The sequence below is a fragment of the Lithobates pipiens genome, unplaced genomic scaffold (genome assembly GCF_037356315.1).
Source record: "Lithobates pipiens isolate NorthernLeopardFrog02 unplaced genomic scaffold, aLitPip1_a1.2 Scaffold_16, whole genome shotgun sequence".
Lineage (NCBI taxonomy): Eukaryota > Metazoa > Chordata > Amphibia > Anura > Ranidae > Lithobates > Lithobates pipiens.
This window is the reverse complement of record NW_027507748.1, coordinates 156,534,496-156,557,148: the sequence shown is the minus strand read 5'-3', so window position 1 is coordinate 156,557,148 and position 22,653 is coordinate 156,534,496. Positions and strand designations below refer to the sequence as shown.

The 22,653-nt window shown below is 44.5% G+C and overlaps 1 protein-coding gene across 3 annotated transcripts in view; it reads left to right on the top strand.

Moving 5' to 3' along the window:
• The first annotated feature begins 4,452 nt into the window (after positions 1 to 4,452).
• The window catches only part of ACOT9 (acyl-CoA thioesterase 9), a 45,910-nt gene continuing 27,709 nt past the window's right edge, over positions 4,453 to 22,653 (top strand). Inside the window, exons 1-6 of one of the 3 annotated variants that reach the window (XM_077480693.1) lie at positions 4,453 to 4,585; positions 9,481 to 9,578; positions 15,337 to 15,363; positions 18,205 to 18,250; positions 18,341 to 18,511; positions 18,670 to 18,707. In XM_077480693.1, the coding sequence (XP_077336819.1) occupies positions 4,551 to 4,585; positions 9,481 to 9,578; positions 15,337 to 15,363; positions 18,205 to 18,250; positions 18,341 to 18,511; positions 18,670 to 18,707 (415 nt within the window). In that variant the 5' untranslated portion in view covers positions 4,453 to 4,550. The remainder of the gene's footprint in view (positions 4,586 to 9,480; positions 9,579 to 15,336; positions 15,364 to 18,204; positions 18,251 to 18,340; positions 18,512 to 18,669; positions 18,708 to 22,653) is intronic. The other 2 variants (XM_077480694.1, XM_077480695.1) reach the window with 2 other exon arrangements.

Below are 22,653 nucleotides of genomic sequence, written 5' to 3'. Positions count from 1 at the left end.
TGTTCGCTGGGCACAGTGAGGTGTTTGCTGGGCACAGTGAGGCGGCATTTTTTGGGTGCAGTGAGGCGTTTGCTGGGCACAGTGAGGCGTTTTCTGGGCATGGTGAGGTGGCGTTTGTTGGGCACAGTGAGGTGGCGTTTGCTGGGCACAGTGAGGGGCCTTTTTTGGGCACAGTGAGGCATTTGCTGGGCACAGTGAGGTGCCGTTTGCTGGGCACAGTGAGGCGGCGATTTCTGGGCGCAGTGAGGTGGCATTTGCTGGGCACAGTGAGGCGGCAAATTCTGGTCGCAGTGAGGCAGTGATTTCTGGTCGCAGTGAGGTGGCATTTTTTGGGCGCAGTGAGGTGGCGATTTCTGGGCACAGTGAGGCGGCGATTTCTGGGTGCAGTGAGGTGGCGTTTGCTGGGCACAGTGAGGCGGCGATTTCTGGTAGCAGTGAGGCAGCGATTTCTGGTCGCAGTGAGGCGGCATTTTTTGGGCGCAGTGAGGTGGCGATTTCTGGGCGCAGTAAGGTGGCGTTTGCTGGGCACAGTGAGGCGACGATTTCTGGGCGCAGTAAGGTGGCGTTTGCTGGGCACAGTAAGGTGGTGATTTCTGGGCGCAGTGAGGTGGCGTTTGCTGGTCGCAGTGAGGCAGCGATTTCTGGTCGCAGTGAGGCGGCGATTTCTGGGCGCAGTGAGGTGGCGTTTGCTTGGCGCAGTGAGGTGGCGATTTCTGGTCGCAGTGAGGTGGCGTTTGCTTGGCGCAGTGAGGCGGCGATTTCTGGTTGCAGTGAGGCGGCGATTTCTGGTCGCAGTGAGGTGGCGTTTGCTGAGCGCAGTGAGGTGGCGTTTGCTGAGCGCAGTGAGGCGGCGATTTCTGGTCACAGTGAGGTGGCGTTTGCTGAGCGCAGTGAGGTGGCGTTTGCTGGGCACAGTGAGGCGGCGATTTCTAGTCACAGTGAGGTGGTGTTTGCTGGGCGCAGTGAGGCGTATTTATTGGCAGAACAATGTACTGTATATGTAGTCAGTGGTATGCACGGGGCCCCGCCCCCTCTCCAAGCTCCACCCCCTCTCTAAGCTCCGCTCTATCTCTCCCTCCCAGCAAGTCTCCGCCCGCTTGAGTCAATAATTTTGGTCGACCGCTGAACAAATATCCAGCGCATGCGCTAATACAGCTTGAAGCCATAATTTTTCTTGACCAGTGAAGAAAATCTTGGGGTGGGCAGGGCTGCTGCTGACGTTCTAACCATCTGTTCAGCTCCGCCCGCCCACCCGCAAGTCTCCGCCCACTCGAGGCTAGAATTTTTCTCCACCGTGAAAATAAATATACAGCGCATGCGCCATTAATGGCAGGGGATTGGCGCATGCGCGGTACAGGCCCGCTGTCAGCTGTTTCAGTGACGGAGCCGCACCGGAAGTGACGGGGTGAGCAGATTTCATAGGTCGCAGGAAATTTTACAACACTGGCCCTTTACCATGTGATCAGCTGTCATCCAATGACAGCTGATCACATGATCAAAACAAAAGCTTGGTGATCGCTTTTTTTCTCCTCGCGCTGACAGCGGAGGAGAAAAAAAAAGCCGATCACCGATTCACCTTAAAGGGACATCAGTCCCGAAACGGAAGAGGCAATTATACCTCATATATACCATCTGAAAGTGCCCACAAGTGCGACCTATCAATGCCCACAAGTGCTACCTATCAATGCCCACAAGGGCTACTTATCAATGCCCACCAGTGGTGCCAATCAGTGCCACCTAGAAGTGCTGCCTATCAGTGTAACCGATCAGTGCCCATCACTGCCACCCATCGGTGCCCATAACTGCCGCCTCATCAGCGCACATCAATGACGGACAAAAACGACCCGTTTTCAAATTTTATAACAAAATAAAAAAAAACTTTTTTTGGTCTTTTTACATTTTTTTAACAAGAAATAAAAATCGCACAGGTGATAAAATACCACCAAAAGAAAGCTCTATTTGGGGGAAAAATTTTGGGTACAGTGCTGTGTGACCACGCAATTGTCATTCAAAGTGCATCAGCGCTGAAAGCTTAAAATTCAAGTGCTAGGTGATGTGATCGAACGGCAGTTAAATCGGTGGTAACCCAAAAGCAAACATTTATACTATACAACAGTTTATAAGAATATAGTATTACCCAGATTTAGGACAGCTGCACATTCCAATTAGTCGTTGCTAGTTAGCGCAGATTTTCCTTTTTAAACATATTACAGTTTACCAATTCTTAGTTTGGCCCACTCTGCAATGCCATTGCACAGAGCAGGTAAGTATTAGCCCTTGTACACACGGTCGGACATTCCGACAACCAAATCCGTCGGATGGAGACCACACACAGTCGGAATATCCAACAAAACGGTCCGATCAGACACATTCCGTCGAAATCTCCGACTGTGTGTACAAGAGCTAACATATTTTTTATTTTAGGAAAAAAAAACGTTACAACCGCTTTAAATGCATGAAAGTTTTTTTGAGCGCCGCTCCATATGCCACTGCTAGTGCTTCAGTGATTCACTGAAGCAGTAGGTGCTGACATCCACAGAGCTCATCCAAGCCCAACAAGTAATATTGAAGTGGAGAGATGCCGTACACTGATCAGCCTGAGTATTCAGTATGAAACTACAACAGCCTCAGCTTTTCAGAGGCCATGCCCTCTGGCACATTTTGCCCAGCCCACAGGACTTAGTCATAGAGGTCTCCTCAATGACTAACCTCTTGTTTTGTCACTTTGCACGTTTGCTGTGATGAGTAGGGTCACAGGTCCCAGGGCCTGTCCTGAAAGTCTGGGGAGGGGGTGGACATGGCCTTCTGGTTTAGTTCGCCCTCTTCCTTAGGGTTGGGGTCTCCCTTCAGGGGAGCCTCACCTAGTATTTGGGTGGGTCTGTTTCAGCAGACCTTCCAAAGAATGGGGTCTGACTGGTTTCGGCCAGGAAGACCAAGTTTTAAGTGTCCTTGTCCCTGTCAGGAGCCTAATGCCCTGGGGGATTCAGGACAAGGTCCTCTGATTTTAGAGGGCTTGTGTACCCGCCTGCACTTTTTTGTGTCACTCTTTATGTGTGTGCACATTTTTTATGCACCGGGTGAAGTTTTTGAGTGTGTTTTGCATGCCACAGGCTTTCAAAAAAACAAACAAAAAAAAAACTAGCCACTATGACAGCCCTGTGGGCAGGGTGAAACGCATCAAAGGCATGACCTGGGAGGAGCCGAGGCTGAGGCAGTTCCAAACTGAATAGATGGGCTGATCAGGGTGCGGCTTCTCTCTGGTTCAGTATAACCGGTTTAAATGGCTCATGTCCAAACTGGCCTTAGGATGTGTATTTGTGTATGTATGCGGGTAAGATAGGTACCTTCGATTATAAGCTAATTGAGGGCAGGGACTGATGTGACAGAATGTAAAGCACATTGTAAATTGTTGGTGCCATATAAATTAATAAATGCAAAAATCAATTCACATAACAGCGAGTGTACGTAAAGGATCACCCCCTTATGTCACCATCTTTTGCTTTTGCAGAGTACAAACACCGATACTTGTGCTCAAGTACTCACTGATAACGATACCTTTGCGGTGCGATTTGAGCCCATACAAAATAATTGTACTCAAATCGCACTGCAAAGAATCGCATGCGATTTGAACAGGTATGTGGTGCAATTCCTGTCTGAATCGCTTGCAGTTTCCCGTGCCGTTTCTGTGTGAACCCAGGCTGAAGTCACTATGACAAGCCTGGGTTCACATAGAAACAGGGAGGGAAACTGCATGCATTCAGACAGGAATCGCACCTCATTCCTGTTCAAATGACATGCGATTCTTTGCAGTGCGATTTGAGGCCATTGATTTTGTATGGGCTCCAGCGGCACTGCAAAGGTATCGGTTCAGGTATTGCAGTATTTGCATAAGTATATGTACTGGTGCAAATACTCAGTATTGGCACGGATACCTCTGCAACCCAAATAAACACATATGTGCACTCAACTCTTTGTGAGTGAGAGGAATCATGTGAGATTTATATGTGATACAGCTAGTATATAAGCAGGGTGTAGACAAGGTAGGCAACCTTGGCCCTCCAGCTGTGGTAAAACTACAAGTCCCATGAGACATTGCAAGACCCTGACAATCACAAGCAGGACTCCTAGAGGCAGAGGCATGATGGGATTTGTAGTTTTACCACAGCTGGAGGGCCCAGGTTGCCTACCCCTAGTAGAGAATGGGGTGACTCTGCATTGCAGAGGGAAGTATCATGACTAGACAAATACGGGGACACTTTTAGCACGTCAGTGACAAGTTATAAATACACGTCTCTATCTCAGCAATTTCAGAAAAATATAGATTCTGAACACATATACTGCAACTTGATAACTCTTACAATCTCACGATTTCATTTGTATTGTACAGCATATTATTTGCAGGCACTCTATTATCCTCAGACGCTCTGCTCCGTCATCTCTATGGTATTGGAGGAAAAGAGTTGATTGGCAGTGAAGGAGTTGATGGGCGGGGATAGTGCGCATTGGCTGCTGGCTGTTCTGGAGAAGAGTATCGGTCAGTGGAGTTTGTCATGAGCCCAGCGATCAACATGCTGCTGTCACTCAGGTAGATGGCATGTGCGGTACAGAGCTCCGGCTCGTCTTGTCTATCACTATCCCATCATTCTATGATAATAGCGAGCTATATTGTCTGGTGTAGGACGGGCGAGGTTTGGGAGAGGTGGGTGTGGTGATTGGACAAGACAGTGTGTGGGAGGAGCTTCCAATAGTGTGGAATGTGACAGAACAGTGGGGAGATCACAGTACAAGTCCTCATCCCATCTACTATACTATAGGCGTATAGGGGAACCTGGATCCCTCTCCCAATAGGGTACAGGGGAGAGGAAACTCATATGATTGGATGATGTAGAAAACAGTCACACTGCTGAATTTAAAGGGCCAGTTCACCATTATATACATCATGAAGCTTAAAATGGAAAACTCAGAGGACAGTGCTAAGAGAGGCCTAGCAGTTACTGTACACCAGGGATATACAATAAGCGGACCTCCAGCTGTTGCAAAACTACAAGCCCCATCATGCCTACCTCTGGGTCATGCTTGTGGCTGTCAGTCTTGCTATGCCTCATGTGACTTGTAGTTCTACAACAGCTGGAGGTCTGCTAATTGCATATCCCTGGTGTACACCTTCACCATCACACGAGTGAACACTCAAGCACTGAGCTCCGGACTACTTAATGTTGTAAAGCTTGTGCAAACTGTTGGTGCCATGTAAATCCTGTATAATAATAATACTGCAGCAGGGGAGAAAACGTTCATGTGAGGGGACTGAATTCAGAAGTAATGGCAGCAACACCCTTAGAAACATCCCTGGGAGTTTTCCAGGCAGACTTCATGAGATATTATTATTATTATTATACACGATTTATATAGCGCCAACAGTTTACGCAGCGCTTTACAATGTAGGTCGGGGGCAACAACACAATTACAGTACAGTTCAATACAAAAGGTACAGGAGGGCCCTGCTCATAGAGCTTACATTCTAAAGGGAGTGGGTGGTGGTACAAAAGGTAATAGATGCGGGGAATGATTTGATGGGGTTGATATGAGATATGTAAACTGAATACACCTATAGCAAGGGAATTATTCACCTTTGCTCAGAGATGCTCAGTTAGTGTTATTATCTACAGACAGCCCTTATCTGCATAGGCAGTTTATTGGTAAAGGTGAACTGAACCTTTAAAGCTGAATTCCAGGAGATAGTAAAGCTTCCTTTGCAGTGGGGCTCACATGTCAGGACGAGGGAGTAGCCGAGTGGGCACCTGCACTGGGTGCCGTCTTGAGGGTGGGGGGCCCTGGGGACTTAGCCGCTCTTCACTGACAGGAGTGATTAACTCCTCTCACAAGGAGCCAGCAGCTAGGTCCTGCTGGAGGAGAGGATTCAGCTTTTTCCCTCCTCCGGCCTATAGGGGGAGATGGAGAGCCTGCACTGAGACTGAGAACTCAGCTCAGTCTAAGTCTTGAGTAAGAATGCGCTCAGTGCGGCTGCAGAGATCAGGCGATGGCCCACTGTCTGTGATTAGTGCTGCGCTGACTTCCTGGTGGGCTCTGCACGTGGTCCATGCAAACACGCCTGAGCTCATCCCTAGTCTTGAGGATAGATTTGATTTCCCTTCTTCGTCTCACCCCCTCTCATGTCACATGATTGGAAAGGGGGGAAGAAGCCTTTAGGGGGAGATAGCCTGCACTGAGACTGAGAACTTGGCTCAGTCTCAGTGTGGCTCTGCTGAGAAGTGAGAGCAGATTGTTCTTCCTCCTCTCACCCCTTGCCATGTGACTTGTTACATATCTAGAGAGGGGTAAGAAGCTACCTGTGTGTTAACTGTGAGTACAAAAAAAGGGGGGGAAGCTAAGCCTTAGACCTTCCCTCTCCTTTCATGTCGCCATCTTGAGAACTCCAGCACCCTCTGGTGGTCAGAGGGTTGCGGTGCAGGTTGAGGAGCGAGCACCCTCTGGTGGTCAGAGGGTTGCGGTGCAGGTTGAGGAGCGAGCACCCTCTGGTGGTCAGAGGGTTGCGGTGCAGGTTGAGGAGCGAGCACCCTCTGGTGGTCAGAGGGTTGAGGAGCGAGCACCCTCTGGTGGTCAGAGGGTTGCGGTGCAGGTTGAGGAGCCAGCACCCTCTGGTGGTCAGAGGGTGGCGGTGCAGGTTGAGGAGCCAGCACCCTCTGGTGGTCAGAGGGTGGCGGTGCAGGTTGAGGAGCCAGCACCCTCTGGTGGTCAGAGGGTGGCGGTGCAGGTTGAGGAGCCAGCACCCTCTGGTGGTCAGAGGGTGGCGGTGCAGGTTGAGGAGCCAGCACCCTCTGGTGGTCAGAGGGTGGCGGTGCAGGTTGAGGAGCCAGCACCCTCTGGTGGTCAGAGGGTGGCAGGGCACGTTGAGGAGCCAGCACCCTCTGGTGGTCAGAGGGTGGCAGGGCAGGTTGAGGAGCCAGCACCCTCTGGTGGTCAGAGTGGTGCAATGCAGGTTTTGCTGGCTCACTCTGCCTGCCGCCAACCCCCTGTCGTGCGGTCCGGCTCCCACCTTTGCGTGGGAGTTGGGGACCCCTGCTGGAAAAGGATAGGAAGCTTTGGTTCCAGTTTAATGCCTAGACTAACTTTGACCACTTAAAACACCAGTCTGTATATACCGCTTGTTACCAGTAGGGGAGAGATCAGGCATGCTCACACTATTATTCACACCCACATGTGTGAGTGCAGCAGGAAGCTGTTACTTGTACAGGACAATCATCTGTGGCTCTGGGGCATTCCCCACCCTGCAACCCCACGTATACAATGGGCAGGCAATGCTCTGACTGTAGATGATTGCTCCATACAGGTGACAGTTTCCTGGTGGGCGCACACATGTGAGTTTGAATTCTTGTCTGAACACGCCCAATCTCATCACTAATTACTGAGTCAGTTTTCAGCGTTGTGAGTAAGGCTACCTTCACATTGCTTTGTATGAAAAACACATTAAAAATGCATAATCGTCTTTGCAGCATTTTTGCCACATTTTTCCCGCTTTGCATTAAATTCAATGCAATGCATAAGACGTTTTTGATGCATTTTTGCAGAGTTTGCATTTTCCCCATATTACTTCCAGTGCGACGTTAGATGTTTTCAAGCTGGGGTTCACAGAATTGTATGACAAGGGAGATCACATTATATTCTGACTTCAGTGCAATTTCAGCCCCACAGACTTCTATGTTATCTCATAGAAGTCGCATCAGCATAGATAAGAAGCATTCCTATAACTTAGATTTTATTTTTTATTTTTTTCCCAACCCTCACCTCTCCTTCCTGGTCATCCTTGCTGCCTAAAGGCTAGGTTCAGACTGAAGCGGCTTTGATTCTTCCTTTTGATCAATCGACCCTTCCTTCAATTGATCGATCCTTCTGTTGATTGATCCTTTCTTTGATCGTATCTTTGAAGGAGGGGTCGAGCGGTCATAGTAAGGATCTATAGGTGGAAGAGTTGATTGATCAAAGGAAGGAAGCCTCAATTGATAGAATGATGGATGGAAGAGTGGTTAATTGAAGGAAAGGTCGATCGACTGAAGTCTCCAAAATCGCAGCTTTAGCAAAACCGATGGATGACCAGGGAGGAGGCGTTAGGGTTAAAAAAAAAAAAAAAAAAACACTGAATCCATCAGTCACATAGGAATATTTCTTATCTATGCTGATGCGACTTTTGTGAGATAACATCGAAATCCACCAGGAACCTTTTCCAATATAGCACTGTGCTGAGTTCATTAGAAGGGCACCATTTAATATAATGTGATTTTCCCTTGTAATGCGATTCTGTGAACCTGGGCTTGAGAACTTCTTCCCATAGGTGTGTTGGATTTTTTTGCATTGACACACTCTCTGCTGCCTCTTTAAAAAGCAATCCACTGTACTCGATTTTCCATGGACAGTAGAGTGGCAGCACCCAAGAGGTGATACTGCTGCCTCCTGAATGCTAGGGGGTTATATTTGTGTTTTTTTTTTTTCAGCCAAAGGGGTTTGTTCTTTTAAAAAAAAATGCCACAACCACGAACCAAGTGTTTGGCTCAGAGTTGCAGCATTATTATTATACAGGATTTATATAGTGCCAACAGTTTGCACAGCACTTTAAAATGTAAAGGGGGGGGGGGGACAATATAGGAGGCTAGCCCCAATCACTTGATTGTGTCATATTTGGCGGGTTCTGCCTGCCAAACACAACAGGTGGTATAATTTTTACCACCAACGTGGCCACTGGCCATGTCCACTTGCAGCTCAGCAATCAGAGGGTGGTGAAACCACCCCCTGATTGCTCCCCAGCCACCTGTGTAAACATTGCCTAACATTACCGCTGGCCTTGGCAACTTACAGGTCGGTGGTAAATCCGTGGCTCAATTGCCTATTTTTACCACTCCCTGGCCACCTGTGCAAATGAGGCCTATTTCCTCACGCCACACTACAAAGGTCTTCTCACCTTGCTTGATGGCACTTTGGTTACCCAGCATTTAAAGAGGGCTTCCAGTCTCCCCAACAAAAATTAAAAGTCAGCAGCTACTAAAACTGTAGCTGCTGACTTTTTTAAAATAAGGACACTTACCTGCCCTGGATCCAGCATTGTCCTTACCCATTCTGATTCTTCAATCGGCTTCGGGGACAGGCACCAGCATCTTCACTAAGGGAATCTGACAGTGAAGCCTTCAAATGGCACAATGGGCAAGCCGCGCCACACTTTGTGTTTGCTGCCACTGTTTTCTGGGACTTGTAACATGTCCCAGAAGGCTGCAGGGGAAGGATGGGGGCCAAACTGGCCATCTGACCGGAAGTGGGAGATTGTCAAAATCGGGTAGCGCCCCCCCCCCCCCCCAATTTTTTTAAAAAAAGTGCTAAATGTAAAGGAGAAGGATGGGGTGAAGTTCTGATTTTAAGTAAAATAAATAAATGAAAAGATTTTTGCTTGTTATTCATTGTCCTCCCTCTTTACAGACCTGGTATAACATGTCAGATATCGCGGCTTCTCAGCAGATCGTTGATGACGACGAGTACAGGGCACTCTAATGGAAGGCTGCCAGATATGAGTGAAGGTAAGATTGGCAAATATAATTTAACTGAATCCAATTTTTCATAACTTTAGACCATCATGGGTCAGTCCTGCCAGATACAATATATGACTTTAGACCAGAGTTGGGCAGACTCGGCTCTCCAGCTATGGTGAAACTACAAATCCCACCATGCCTCTGCCTTTGGAAGTTACAACAACTGGAGTACTGAGGTTGCCTACACATGCTTTAAACAATGCTTGTTTGTTTTCTGGCATTGACGGTTTTTGGCACAAGGCTTTTGCCACCGAAGAGCAAGTAAAATCGTCAAGTTGCCTAAAGTATCAGAAAGCACTTAATCATCCTTGGCATTTAAGCCTGCACCCCAAAATCTGAACACCATGCATCTATATACAGCTATGACGTTGATGGCCCAGGAGTCCCTAGGTATCCTGTTAAGCAAAGGATGGACCCCATGAAGCCGCACATCAATGCAGACCCAATGGTATTGGAATAAGTTAAAGTCTCAGTCACGGCTCCCGCCAGGCCACACCCCCAACACATTTCACTATGCCCCTCAGAGCTTAATCATGATTAAGCTCAGAATAAAACAAGTTAGTGGCCTAGGCTAAGACTGCAGCTCCTTCCCTGGCCTGCACTCACAGTGGTGGAGATGGGATTGCTTTCCCTTGCAGCCTGAGCGGCACATATTTTCCATTTACCGGTTCCCTAGGTATCCTCCCTTACCAGAGAGTGAACTGCTATATTTCAGGAGGAGTTCAGACAAAAGGAACGTTTCTTAAAGTATTGCTTAAAACAAAACTAAACTCCCAAAATACTTGCCTCCACCTTCTAGCGCCAGCCTTCTCTCGCCGGCTGCTGTCATTTTCTTCCCAGGTGCAAGGTTTTTGACCTTTTGATTGATCAGTGGGGAAGGTGGGATGGGATCACTGGCACATCCCGAGTGTGGCAGGAATGCATGTTCAGTGTGCCTTCAGTAGAAGACTGAACGTGCAGGTAGGTGTTTGTTTTGCAGAAGAGATATAGCCTGTCTTTTCTGCAGTTTGCTTTAGGGGCTAATTCATGCCAGCTGCTGTGTGATGCAGTCCGGCCAGATCAGTACTGATGTGTGTCGATTTTAGCACATCGTACTGTTCATTTTTTTTTTTTTTTTTTTTTATATCGAGCTTTATTGAAATGTCACACAGACATTTTGTTGTAAAGTTCACTTAAATCAGGCGTCTCAAACTGGCAGCCCTCCAACTGTTGAGAAACTACAATTCCCATGAGGCATTGCAAGGCTGACATTTACAAGCATGACTCCCACAAGCAGAGGCATGATGGGACTTGTAGTTTTGCAACAGCTGGAGGACCACCAGTTTGAGACCCCTGGCTTAGATGCTGCCCAGTGCAAGGCAGTGGATTGGTTCACAGTGTGCTTCAGGTACCGCACACCGTTGAAATGCATTTCGCCTTGCCCTACAGTGGGCTTGTGCAGGGAAAGATGCCCAACTCAGTCCCTCTGAATAAATCTGGTGTGTATATACCAAAATTTAGTTCAGTTTTAAGAAGAAGCAATATTTCTATATTTTTCCAATAGCATGGCAAATCTTCACTTTTTAGTTCAGTTTAGTATAGTGGGAACAGGAAATAATTTATTCCTAGCGATGAGTAAGATAAGTAGAATATGTGACAAATGCATTTGAACTGAAAATACTTTCATATTTGAAAATCCATAATGAACACATTCTTCTCTAAGCTGTATTAATGCTAAAATTTTAGATTTTTTTTTTTTTTTCACCTGGTGATCCAGCCAGTAAGTCTGTTTTTTTCACCTTCCATTAACAGACCAAGCTGTCTAACAAAAGTGGCAGATAGAGGGCTGAGATAAAAAATGTGATGTTAAACGCTTGCCGACCAGCTGCCGTCATTATACTGCGGCAGGTTGGCTCGTTCCTGCAAATCGCAGTAGGTGTACGTCGACTTGTGAACTCAATTTTGTGGGGATGGGCGCGCTGCCAGAGGCACACATGTGCTCCCAGAGGGGGAGCCAATCGGGCAGATTTCCATTCTGACAGGGGAGATCACACAGATCCTGTCTTTCTGCTAAGCAGGAAGACGGATGTGTGGGTTTCCCCAATTGCACCGTCCCCCATACAGTTAGAAAACACAAACTGGGAACACATTTAACCCCTTTGATAGCCCCTGATGTTAACCCCTTCTCTGCCAGTGTCATTAGTATAATAGTGCATATTTTTAGCACTGATTACTGTAATAATGTCACTAGTTCCAAAAGAAGTGTCAAAAATGTCAGGTGTCCGATCTGTCTGCCGCAATGTCGCAGTCCCACTAAAAATCACTGATCGACGCCATTGCTAGTAAAAAAAAAAAAAAAAATGCCTTAAATCGATCCTCTATTTTGTACACGCGATAACTTTTGCGCAAATCAATCAATATATGCTTATTGCGATATTATTTATTTCATTATTTTTTTTTTTTTTAACCAAAAATATATGTAGCAGAATACATATCAGCCTAAACTGACGAATACAGGTTTGTTTTTGTTTTTTTGGAAATGTTTTACATCAGAAAGTAAAAAATTTATTTATTTTTAAAAATTGTCGGTCTTTTTTTTTTTTATTGGAAAAAAAGCACATCAATTTTGTTTGGGTACAATGTGGCACCACAGCGCACATTTTACTTAAAGCGACGCAGTGCCGTATAGCAAAAAAACGGCCTGGTCAGGAAGTGGGTCACCCTTCTGGGGCCAACATGGTTAATTACAGTGGTCCAATTCTGTAAAACCTTTGTCCCTAAGGGAGAAAAACAACTGTTGCTGTAACTGCTTATAAAGTATTATTTGGTATTCAGTTTTAATTTGTTAGTCCCTTTCATCTAAATCTGTTAGTACATCTAAAACTATCCTTTCCGCAGACTGACAATCATGCTGCCCAAAGGTGTCTGTTGTGCCGTTATAGACCGGGGACACCCTAAACCAGGAAGTGTATTAGTGGCCAGATCACCAGGAGAAAATAAAGGATACAAATACCTCTTGAAACTGTTGCACTACAATGGAAACCAGGGACCTATTGTTTTCAAAGAAGTCAGCAATGGCAGCTTCCAAACCACCTTCCTATAGGTCCCTGTGGAGTCATAGAATTGGGAGCAGTCAACATGCACTAGCAAACTCTTCCTAACCTCCCTGTATCTCTAACCAGTAGAAAAGTGGACATTGTAGCTAAGTGGATGCAGCCCCGAATTCCAAACTAGAAAACCATTTAGCCTATGACATGTCAACTCGCATGCAAAATCGGTGGCAATTGCCATAAATGGCCCCGTCCAAATTGGTGCGACGCCGCATTTGTGGCGCCACACAGATTCCCAAAAGTTGTTTCTGTACTACTTTTGGCGACTTTGGGGTGCAATTTCCATTGACACCTATGCAGCAACCCGCACAGATGTCTCTGAAATAGCCCCCGAAGTTGGGACTGACACGTAGGAATGAAATTGTGCGAGTTCATTCCCACTGTCCGTGTGAACCAGGGCTTAATTGGGTTCAAATCATTTGGCTTGTGGTTGCAGCACATTGACTTGAATGGTTAAAGTGGAAGTCAAGTCAAAAATGATACTTTTTCTATTAATTACATGTAAAATATCTTTGACATTATTTTCCGTATAACTGATTGCCAAGCTTAGAAAGTCTAATCAAAGCTAGACAATGAACTTCTTCCTGTTTTTCAGGGACAACCTTATTTCCTTATTTCTGAAGCCACTCACTTCCTGAAAACGTTGTCCTTTCTCTTCTACACAGGCATGTCTACTGCTCATTTTTAACCGCCCCTGTCTTGCCAGCCCCGCCCCCATCCCTCCAATCCTTTTTAGACAGACATGCCTAAACCTGCCCTGCCCCGCCCCCATCCCTCCTTCTCAGATCTCCTCCTGTCTTCATTGCCTTGTTTTGGATAGTAGTTTCTTCTGAGGGGGGGGGGGGGGGGGGGGCAGCCTGGCTTTGAAAGTGCGTTCTGTTTGTTAGAAACTGTAATATAGATTACAATGCAACATGCTGCAGGTTTTATACAGTGTACAACCACATTGTTGTTGCTGCATGGCACTGTGATGGGCACTGTATGCATGGTGTGGCACACGCCCAGCTGAGGGAACTACGTGTGAGTAATGAGTTAAAGGCTACGTTTCCACTAGTGCGACTCTGGACACATAAAGCCGCATGACAATTCATACTAGTGGAACCAGAGCCTTAGTCTGTTTCCACTATTGCAACCCCAAAGTTGCACGATTTAGAGTGCGGCTTTGATCCAACTTTATGCTCTCTGAATCAAAGTCTCATCAAAGCATTGCAGGTACCTTTTCAAAGTCGCATAGATGGGAACGGGTAACATTAAAATCAATGGGCTGTGACTTGCCATGCGACTTTGGACACATAGTCGCATGACAAGTCACTTTTCCACTATTGCGACCACAAAGTTGCACGATTTAGAGTGCCACTTTGATCCAACTTTACACTCTCTGGATAAAATTTGCATCAAAGTATTGCTGGGACCTTTTTCAAAGTTGCATAGATGGGAACGGGTGCCATTGAAATCAATGGGCTGTGACTTGTCATGCGACTTTGTGTCCAAACAGAACAAAAGAAAATTGAGTAATTTTAGGTAGTAGTGGGCTTAGCACTATATGGCCATATGGTGCGACCAAATCCCCATATTTTCTGAATATGCTCAGGTGTTTTAAATAGCCTTGCAGGAGTTAGATGTCATTTTTGTATGTGTGCGCTGTAATATTTCGTTCTGTCTGCATGGTCTTATGGCTGCACAATCTTTAATGCATTTTTTAGGGCGTGTGTCCAAAATCGCATGACAAGTTGCACTAGTGGAAACTGAGCCCTAATGTGGTTGCCTGTACTATGACCATTGTAGACTGTGAGCCGAGACCCCAGAGCATTTCCATCTACACTGACCACCACCCTGTCCAGCTCTCTTCTCCTGAGCACAGTATGTACACTGCACCTCCCATCCCCCCATTGTGGATGGGGCTTTTTATTTCTTCACTTTCTCATAAATTAGGATGTACAATGAGAGAACACAGGGCAGGAACCTATAATCGGCTCCTTCCATCCTGTATACACAGGAATAATGTCCCTCCCAGGAAGTGATGTCACTAGCTTTCAGTGACCACACCCACTGGCTGCTTTTAGTCTCGGAAGGAAGTAGAATTTAAGTCATGTGACGGCACTGAATACTGCAAAATAAAGGTAGAAAAACTGTGATTTTTTTCATTTTGAGACATAAGGGTTGAACTTGGCTCACATTAATGATTGCAGGGTGAGAATTTAAGTGTTAGGGTGGACTTCCATTTTAAGTATGACAGGCAGTGCGACCTGTCAATTTGACATGCTATGTTAAATTTGCAGCTCAACTGCCTGCTTTTACCATCCCCCAGCCTCCCATGTGAAAGGATTTATGTTCCTTTGCTGTTGTATTGGATAACTTTATCCAGCTGACATGTGTACCTTTTAGACATATGTCTATATGTGTATAAAGCGTCACTATATCTGAAAAACTAAAGTTGCAAATGATGGCTTGATTTGCAATGTAAATTTAGCGTGTATAATGTGTGCGGCAGCCATTACTCGTGGCGCGTGAAGACTCCATCTTTTCACTGGGAGGTTGGGGGACCGTTTTATACTATTCATGAGACCACCAATACATAGGTGTGTGCTTGTAGGTATTCACATTTTATTTTGCCTCAGTTGTACCTTGCTTGTGTAAATATTTGTTTTCCCTTGTAGGATGCATCCCTATCCATGTGAATAATGGTGTGTGGTAACTTAAAGCATTTTTATAGCACTCGCTTTGCTTTAAGCCTCTTATCTCCTGCGCATTTTGCTGTGGCTGATTATGGAAGCACTGAAATTTTTTGAAGTGCTTGTCAAGCACACTTTAATGTATTAATAAATAAACCTAATGAATCATGGTTGATTGTGCATATTATCCTAAATTTATGCAATTAATTTTATATGTAAATGAGAAAAAAATAAATAAATCATATTCCCTTTTGTAGATTCTAATACATTTTTCTTAAAAATTCCTTACAAATTTTTTTATGTGTTGATCATGTGTTGGTCATGAAGTTGTTACCCATCCATGTATATGGTTTTGTTACACTGGGTAATTTCAGGACTGAATCAGGTTTCTTGCCTGAGCTCCATTTGAAAAAGGGGGGAACCCCCCCCCCCCCCCCCCCCCCCCCGAAAATCCTATTTACCTGACCTGGCAGGGTAGTGGCCATGATAACGAAGGTGATACTCCGTGTGGGACATTTGTTGCACACCAGGTATACTGACCCTTTTGATCTCCCTCAGCTGCATAATTTGTAATAGCGAGGGACTGTGTTCACACTTTAAAAAAAGAAACTGAAAATCAAGTCCTTTTGAGAAGTCTGTCAGAGCATTAGGTTATTTACATGTATTTGCATTACCGTTCACAGAGACAGAATCAAATATGCATTGGACAATGCTTGGTTTGATTTGCTTCCATGCACAGATAAACCAGCTGGTTTGGTTTGATTTGCTTCCATGCACAGATAAACCAGCTGGTTTGGTTTGATTTGCTTCCATGCACAGATAAACCAGCTGGTTTGTGTTCTAAATGAACAGTGTGATTGACTGTGACTTGGTTTACAATGTACAATAAAACGTGCAAACGTTCCAGGAATCCAGCCACTTTATAAACAGTGAAGGCACACTATGAGTTAAGTCTAAGGAGGAGCATTACATCTCCTGAACATATTTCTATTAATTATATCCAATAGATTTGTGGCTCTACCAGAGTATACATGAGACACTTAGGGCTGTGAGTGAGGGGAGACGAGCGCACAAAGCAGCTATGCCTGTCCTTCCCCCCTCTGCTGCCCATTCACAAAAGCCTTTGCATATTGTGAACAAGTTCACTTAATACAAAGGCTTCTGTGTTTTGGGCAGGATGGGTTAAGGGCAGGCATAGTAGTTTCAGCGACTTGGAAGGTCCTGAGACCTGAAGGATCAGCAGTGTGCTTGCGGAACTACAGTGAATATCTTCTGGGAGTACTGTAAACCTGTCAGACATTAATAACAGAGATGAGTTCAGGAGATGACATGCACCTCCTTGGACTTAACTCCTAGTGTGCCTTCGCTGTTAACAAAGGATCTGAATTGCTGGAATTTCAATTTAATTGTAATCGTGTATAGAATTTTATCATGTATAGAAATGTAACGAGCTTGCCCTACTTACAACAACATAGTGATTTAGATCTATTTTTTTTTTGGATATACCTGCTCTAAAAAAATTAACCTTTTAGAAAAACACAGCCAGCAAAATGCATTGTTGCATGCGCCATCAATCCGCTCGCACATGCATGAATATGTTTCTCTCTTTTTTTTTTTTTTTTTATCTTAACTTGGTTTCGTTGGCTTCTACTGTGCTTGGTATTAATGTTATGTTTAGTTACTTTTGTATCGCGTTATAGACAAAAGTAAGAATAAGGCCTCTTTCACACAGCTGTTCTGATCAGGTCTCCTGGTCAGTTTGTTGGGTGGACCCGATCAGAAGGTTCAGTCGTCCCTATGGACAGGCTGGTGTAAATGGACTTGTGTCGGTTTACACTCGCCTACCATCAGGTCCACAAAAAAAAAAGGAAGGGGATCCATACTCTTCCGTTTAGGCAGATTGTTTACTCATGACTACCTTCCAATCCAAACAGCAGAGTTCATATACTCCTGGCCACCCAAGAGAGCAGAGCGGGCTCAGAAACTAAGCAGACACGGAGTCGTCCACCTACCCCCCCCCCCCCCATTGAACAGGCTGTGTAGTTTATAGTGCTGGGTATAGTTATAGATGGAGCAAATTGCAGTGTACAAGCACATCTCTGTAAGCATAGAGAGTAAGGTACTCATCCCAAGGGTGGCCAAATCCATATGAAATTTGGAGACTGTCCAATCCAGAAGTCAGTAGGATTTTTTTGTGGTTCAATTGAGAACTAGTGAAAACCTCCAAAGTTTGGTGCAGCTGTTATTTTTAAGCACCGTTGGCTACCTGGTACCTGGGATTTGTTCAGTCCTGGCGTCACCATCACGTAGGTGGCAAAATGATTGCCGTAAATTATTTTCAGAGGGTAACGAGCGTTAAAAATGAAATGATTCCTTGATTCATTATATTTTTATGCCTGTTCCATGGCGAGTGGTGCTTGAATTCATAAGGAATTTAGGTTGTCTGACAACAGTAGCACTTGATGCACTGGTATTTGAGCTGTGAATAGGTAAAATGTCTGAATTACGTTGGCCTTCCCCTTTACACCAATATGCTGGCCGAATGCTCCAGTCACCATGAGTTTGATCTTTCACTACTGCTTTTACAAGGTATAAAGGCTATAGCAATCTGTAGTCACTATGGAGATTCAGGGAGATTTTTTTTGTGATTTGTATTACGTAGATTTAGCTTTACTAGGTATTAGCATTGAAATGCATTCTTCTTTTTTTTACTAATTCTAAATAAATTAGGCTATATGGTAGCAGTTTTCAATGGCTGTGTCTCCTCCTCTTCGGTCTGTTTCAATTGTCCTGCCTGCCTCTCTATCCCGTTCTTGACTGTATAGTAATGGTGACTGTTGGGTTCTCTTTCAGTGCGTGATAAACTTAGGGAAATAGTTGGAGTCTCTACAAACTGGCGGTAAGGTGCTTTTCCCTAGTATGCCGAGATAGCGGGTGCAAATTTGCCAACCCTTGAAAGTATTGTATAAAATCTCCTGTATTTTGATAGAGATCATGTGCAAGCCATGGAGGAAAGAAAGTCTCTACAGTCTTTACTGGCCAAAAGGCAAGAAGACCTCCCATCACGTAGAATGACAGACAGCTACACTGAGGTCATGCTGCCACTTGGTAGCCAGCCGGAACTACGAGAAAAATACCTTAATGTTTACAACAATGTACGGTAAGAACAATATTGTTTTTTTTTTGTGGCCAAAATTTTAACTCTCATAACTTTTTTTTTTTCTCCCTCCCCTCATATGGAATATAAAGTGATTAATTTATGTGTGGTATATGCGTTTATTTTTATAAGGTTGTAATTATTGCATTTTTTGTTTATAGGTTTGGTAGAATTCTTGAGGACCTTGACAGCTTGGGAGGTAAAATATTCTGCTATATCAACCTATATCAAATATAATTAGAATTGCGCTACCAAAGAAATATCAAAAAATGTGTAGCAGCCAGCATCTACAATGATACAATTGCAAAAAAAATAGTGAACAAAAAATGCAGCGCTTACATAAAAATAAATAAAAAAATCACCCCGCCGTGCGTGAGTAGAGTAATAAGGTGCAAATAGCAAATCAATTGCATAGCATAAACTATGTAAATAATAGTGAAATTAAGAAAAACACAATTCATATAGATAGGCAAGTGTAAAAGTCCATGTGAAACATGTCATGTAAATCAGTAGAATAGAGTGAATGAATGAAACCTATAGCCTGAAACCAGACCTAGATCATATAAAGAAACAATTGTCCCTTTAGCAATGGATGATTATTTCTCAGTGGCGGATAGCTGGACATAACAACAATGCCAAACATCCAGTGCCTGAAAAGTTGGAGCAATATAAACACCACCGAGTCAACACCCTTGAGCGTTTCTTCACAACACACAGATTGCCTACAAGGAAGGTAATCGGTACTCTTACCCGAAGGTGTGGACCCACACACCTTAATGGTGAGTCATTCAAGCATCAAGTTGCAACTAGAAGCAATCAATCATCTCGTGGGGATGCTGTAGACCTCAGCCGCATCGAACAATCCTTCGTACTCTCCACGCTCAGGATGTCCAATATAGGATACCGCCAACTTGCACTCCACAGAAATTACATGTATTGACACCCAGGTTGGTAAATGGGGGGGGGATATTTAAAAAAAAAAAGGGAAAACAAAAGGCCTCCTCATAGAGCAGATTAATCCGGTAAAAAAATGTATTAAAAATACAAAATCAATCAAATACAAAACACATGCATGTACAAGCCGTCAGTGAAGAGGGGTACAAAAACAAGACTCGCCACTAAGGCGTTTGGGTCCACACCTTCCGGCAAGAGTACCCATTACCTTCCTTGTATACAATCAGTGTGTTGTGAAGAAACGCTCAAGGGTGTCAAGTCGGTGGTGTTTATATTGCCCCAACTTTTCAGGCACTGGAAGTTTGGCATTGTTGTTATTTCCGGCTATACGCCACTGAGAAATAATCATCCGTTGCTAAAGGGACAATTGTTTATTTATATGGTCTAGGTCTGGTTTCAGGCTATAGGTTCCATTCATTCACTCTATTCTACTGATTTACATGACATGTTTCACATGGACTTTTACACTTATCTATTTATATGAATTGTGTTTTTCTTAATTTCACCATTATTTACATAGTTTATGCTATGCCATTGATTTGCTATTTGCACCTTATTACTCTACTCACTGCGGGGTGATTTTTTATTTATTTATTTTTATGTAAGCGCTGCATTTTTTGTTCACTATATCAACCTATATGGCATTTGTGTTTGACAGAAGGAAAAACACAGTAGGAAGGTGCTTCACAGATGGGTTTAGATATGGCTATTGGATATGGGTATTAGATACCGTAATTAATAATATGGCCATTGCGTCAAGTATGCTTTGTTAAAACTGCCATATTTAAAAGGATAGCACATACATTGGTTTTAGGACAGTGCTAGGACAGGCAACTTTTTGGCAGACCAATTAGAAAGTTTGTCCAGGTAAGTAGATCCATTAAAGCTGATCTCCTCCAGCTTTAGTTTCACTTTAACTACTGAATTGGCTGAGGTGGGCGGATGATGTCACAATCTATACATCGGCCAATCACAGGTAGTATTGTATTTGGAGACTACAACGCTGCTCCCTGAATGACTGAGCACTGCTTAGGCCAACTCCAAATTGGTTCCGGGAGTGGGATGAGAAGTTCACATTCCACAGTTGAGTCACAGTGCTGTATACTGTGTGTAGCTGAGGCTACATACAGTCTATACAGTGCTTCCAGCAGGCGCATCTGTTAGCATACAGTTCCTTTGACCTGAAGCAATGGATACACGCTCCTACTTGCTCTGAAGGCAATACTCTTGACCTTATTTTCTCCCACCTATGCACTCCATGCAACTCTCCTTACCCTCTATATGATCACCACTACCTTATTAGTTTCACTCTCTCCCTCTCCTACACCTCCTCTCCCTCCAACCGCTTAAAAGTTACCTGCAGAAACCTGCGTCATCTCAACCCTTCTCTGCTACCGACGACCTCTATGACAAAATCTCACCCCTATCCTGCACCGACCTAGCCACTTCTGTCTACAAAGCTTCACTACTAGCCTCACTGTTCTCACTGCCCCCTCCATCACTACACACACAAAATCATTCCCGACCCCTTCAACCTTGGCAAACAGAGGATACTAGAAGTCTGAAAAAACATAGTTGTGCTCATGAGCGCCTGTGATGTAAGACTAAGTCTCAGACTTCAACCAATATAAATCTGCGTTCCAAAAATGTAATTCCAGTCTCCTCACTGCAAAGCAAACCTATTTTATCACTCTCATTAAAATCTTATCCCATCCCCGTCAACTCTTCTCTACCTTCAACTTTCTACTTTTGTCCTCCACTGCCTCCACCCACTAACTCACTCACTGCCCAGGAGATCGCCAATTACTTCAAACAGAAGATTGATACAATTCGCAAGGAGTTTTCTACTATTCAGATACCCTCCACACTTTACACCTCGTGCCCTCGGGTACAATCATTACTTCCCTCTTTCAACCTCACAACTATAGAGGAGGTTGCTAAACTACTTGCCAATGTCCAGCTAACCACCTGCCCTCTGGCTCCTGTTCCCTCGCAAATGCTACATTCACTCTGACTCTATTCTACACTCTCAACAAAAAAAATCCCCCTATATAAATGAGATTATAAGTGACCACCAACACAACACACAAATCAAAAACATAAATATTTTATTAACAAATACAGAACAAAAGATGCACATAAATACATTAAAACCAGAGGGACCACTAAGCAAACCGTGTCCCAATGGTGTAGCAAAATGTTATAAACGCATAATTGCATTAAAAAAAAACAACCAATAAATATTAATCATACTCTAAGCTGATGACCCCACACCCGACGCGTTTCTAGTTGCTGAAAACTTTCCTCAGGGGTGAAGAGCAAAAAGTTGGGTGGTAAGTTGATAATTCTGAGATAGTAAATCAAAGATAGATGTATTGGGACCATTTCATACAAATGCCTGTCATTGGTTTGTGTGGCTTTGTCCCAGACTGGTATTTGGCCATGACTACTTCCCTTTTGGTCCACCCTTCTAAATCTTCTGTGTAAAGAAAACACGGGTTGCACAAATCTGTAGGTGCCTCAATTCTCATATACAAAAGGTTTTACTCAAAATAAGCAAAAAGCCTCAATAGGCTCAAGATTTGCAAAAAGAATGTGCCCGCAGGAGAGACTGAAGCCAGGGGGTCAGTCTGGATTTTGTCCCCAACACTTGACATAAATGGATCTCCTAAAACTAACAAACTATCTACTAATGGCCAAAACCAATGGACGCTACTCTGTACTCCTACTCTTGGACCGTTCTGCTGCCTTTGATACGGTTGACCACCCTCTCCTCCTCAAAAAAAACTCCATGCCTTTGGTCTTCGTGACTGCACTCTTCGCTGGTTCTTCTACTTATCCAACCACACCTTTTAGTGTTGCATACAATTCTACTTCCTGAAGACAGCTTCAGAAATATTCAGGTGTACAACACCCCTTCATGTGTCCCAACTCACCGGATTGAGACGACCCCCAGCTTTTCAGTCTGGCGGGTCACTTAAAGCTTTGTAAAGGTGTCCAGGGATGATGGATGTGGTGTCAGATCCTCAAATCCGAAAATCTCTTTGAGAAGTTTCTCAGCAGAACAGACAGGTACTCAAAAGTGAAGAAAAAATGGAAGACACTGAAGTACCATTAAAAGATTTTATTGTACAAGGGAGTGGGTACTTACAAAAAATACGATCGAACAAGCCTCAAACATAGATTCGTAG